At 43.3% G+C, this 3019-nt stretch overlaps 1 protein-coding gene across 3 annotated transcripts in view; it reads left to right on the top strand.

The window, feature by feature from the left end:
* timm50 (translocase of inner mitochondrial membrane 50 homolog (S. cerevisiae)) overlaps positions 1-3019 on the top strand; it is a 48732-nt gene that overhangs the window by 10341 nt on the left and 35372 nt on the right. Inside the window, exon 3 of one of the 3 annotated variants that reach the window (XM_046074310.1) lies at positions 1539-1570. The exons of the other annotated variants lie outside the window; for them this stretch is intronic. Within the exon in view, the coding sequence (XP_045930266.1) occupies positions 1539-1570 (32 nt within the window). The remainder of the gene's footprint in view (positions 1-1538; positions 1571-3019) is intronic. 3 annotated transcript variants of the gene reach the window in all.

The raw sequence follows: 3019 nt of genomic DNA, 5'->3' as shown, positions 1-3019 counted from the left end.
AAGTTTTCTTGATAAAACCACAGCTGGTTAGGTCGGCTTCTCTCTGGAGCTCAGCTGGAGCGTTGGTATTCAGCCGGTCAAGGACGGGGACTGAGCGGACATCATCTGCCGGGTTCATCAGGTCACCGGTGCTTTGAATTTTTTATCTTTCCAGTGACCCTGAAGTTTTCATTTTTAATTCCGGGACGAAGCCACATTTGGATTTCTTTTCAAATCTTTTATTTGTCTGTGTGATTTCTGAGGTTGGCGGGGGAACAGAGTGTAATGCCAGATATTGATCAGCCACACAGTCTGCAGAGGAGCGGGCGATGGCGTGATGCACGGAGCAGCCGAAGTCGGATATTCATTTTTATTTTTGTAATTTCAGAAGCTATTTAGGATTGTTTGGGACTGTGAGATGCCACGTTTTCCTCATCCCTATCATGGAATAATTCTGTTGCACATGTGGATTACTGAATGGGAATATGCTCTTTACAGTTTGGAATATAATGGCGTGCATCTCTGCTTTATGGATTTGTCCTTGGAGATATTCTGGATTAAAACCAGAAAGTATGCGTGTCTACGTCTTTCTGTGTGGTTTCCCTGCCGATAGGTTTGTGAAATACTTTGGCTTTTTTTCCTGTTTCCACAAGATTTGGATGACATGCAGATAATATTTGCAGGTGTTTGTGTTTGGGAATTTAATCTCTGACCTCTGACCTCTTTAGGGACTCTTAAAACTGGGACTCGGCTTCAGAAAGACGGAACTCTGCATTAATTAGTGTTAGTTATTGCTTTGGCTTGGCCTGAATCTGCAGTGAGAGGCTGCCTGAACGCTGAGGGGAGAAGGACTCTGGCTTTGTCTCATTCAGCTAATCGACGTTCACACAGTTTGGCAATAACCAGTTTCTCTGTATCTAACTAAGTGGATTCATTAGTCACGGGAGGATCCTCAGCTCCGGTCTCTCCTTTGTGGCAGTGACACCGCATGAGCTGGACAAAGCGGAGTAGCACGCTACGATTGGTGCACTTCCAATACGTTCTGGGTTTCTAATCGTGTCATCATCAAGCGCTCAGGAAGCCCTTTGTGACATCTTCACTTGACCAGCAGTCCAAAACCAGGAGAGTTATAGAAAATCCTCAGGTGCAACTATAAAATATTAGCAAAATAAATTTTCTGTTGATCGACTAATCGATTCATCAACTAATTGTTTTAGCTCTGGTCTTCAGTCGGGCTTAGTGTCATTAGAAAAAATTCACCCCTAGTGTCGATACCACACCTGAGATACAGCGCAGTTGATGCATTTACTGGAAACGTAAACGTGTTTTTCTACAAAACCATTTTCTTCTTCACTTAACAAGAGAAGCCCCTGATGTTTTGGCTCATTCTTTTATTGTAAAATTCTAAATAATGAATATTCATCACCCTTAAGGCTGTAGAGTCTATAATAATTGGTCTGATGGGTGAACTTTTATATTATTTTTCTATGATGTTGAAGGTATTTTCTTTCTCCCGTGGAGCTTATTTAAATTAAACCGTCGTTTCTTTCTGTTTTTAGGTACTAATTCAGTGGACGAACAAGGAAACGTGGTAAGTTTTAATGACACACACACACACACACACACACACACACACACACACACACACACACACACACACACACACACACACCCCCCCTCCAGGTGTGATTGTGCACACATCACCAACAGTGCCTGCCAGTGCCTGTGTTTTAAGATGATTGTGGTTTAAAAGCTTGTGTCCACACAGTGAAGACTCATTCACCCGTCTGTTCAGGCTCAAATGAGATCTTCACGTGCGCGTTGACCAGAGCCGAGCTGAAACGGTGGTTTGTGTCGGCACACTTCGGCACGTAGCTGCGAATGTCAGCCGCCTTTGTTTACCCATTGCTTCCTTTTGATGTGCGGTGGCGTTTTGCTCACCTCGCAGGTGGGAGGGCCTCTTCCTGTTGCATAGCACTCTGTAAGGGACACACGTCACAGGCGGCTGTGGCTTGTGTCCGTCAGAAGTGTTAACGTGGACAGACGAGCGAGGTAGCTGTCAGAGGTGTCGGTACGGGAAAGGAAGGAGCACACTTATCTCACCTTCTCCATCTTTTGTTCACGGTCCCACTGTAAGGCACGGGGCAGCACACTCGGCACGTAGCTGAGAAGTCACGTTCGTCTGAGCTGAGACTTTGGGAAAGTCAGGAACATCAAAGAGCCCAAATTATCCCACTTCCACACACGGATGACCATCACCTCCAGTCCTCTCAAGTCACCTAAAGGGACTGTGTCTAATGAAATATCATTTCTAACACATTAAGGTTTGACCAGATGTCTCATAGCTCAGATAAGCAGCGACGTTGTATTATTATTTAATCAGTCTGATCACCGGTTTGATCCCAGACCTCTGAACTGGTGCCAGAAGCAAAATATGGAGCCAACTTCTTCTTGCAGTGGTGTTATTGTCTTATTTAATTTATAAATGAAGTAACTTAATTAATTATAGTAATTTAAGTAGCCCCAATCTGTAACCGACAGCCCATTCAAACGTTAAATATTTGTACATTCATAATATGTTTGAGCATGGAAGTAGATTTTTGACCACATCTCAAGGTGGTTGACAGTAAGCTGCACGTCATGTAATCGATTAGTTGTAACTATTAAATTAATCGTTTTAACATCATTTTGAGTAAGAAAGAAAGTCCAATGTCTGTTTACAGCTTCTGAAAGGTGAATATTTCCTGGTTTCTTTGCTTTTAGGGATGCACCGAATGTTCAACCAAAATTGCAAAAAAAAACAGTTTCGGTATTCGGCTTAATGAATCAAAAGGCCGATTTTTAAATTTTACCAAACAATCACGTCGACATGTGTCCATATCTGTCACATGTCGGCAGTGTGGAAGCATTTTAAAGAGTCCGAGCCGTTTGCAGACGCTGTTCTGCTGAACTGTCTCCAGCACGTTTGCTCCATCTGTGGCTGACTTCTTAGAAAAGACCCGCTGTGAGTGTTTCTGTCTCTCGTCTGTGAGGAGATTAA

This window comes from Micropterus dolomieu, linkage group LG17 (genome assembly GCF_021292245.1).
Source record: "Micropterus dolomieu isolate WLL.071019.BEF.003 ecotype Adirondacks linkage group LG17, ASM2129224v1, whole genome shotgun sequence".
Taxonomy (NCBI): domain Eukaryota; kingdom Metazoa; phylum Chordata; class Actinopteri; order Centrarchiformes; family Centrarchidae; genus Micropterus; species Micropterus dolomieu.
The sequence above is the reverse complement of the archived record's forward strand: the minus strand, read 5'-3'. Positions and strand labels throughout refer to the sequence as shown.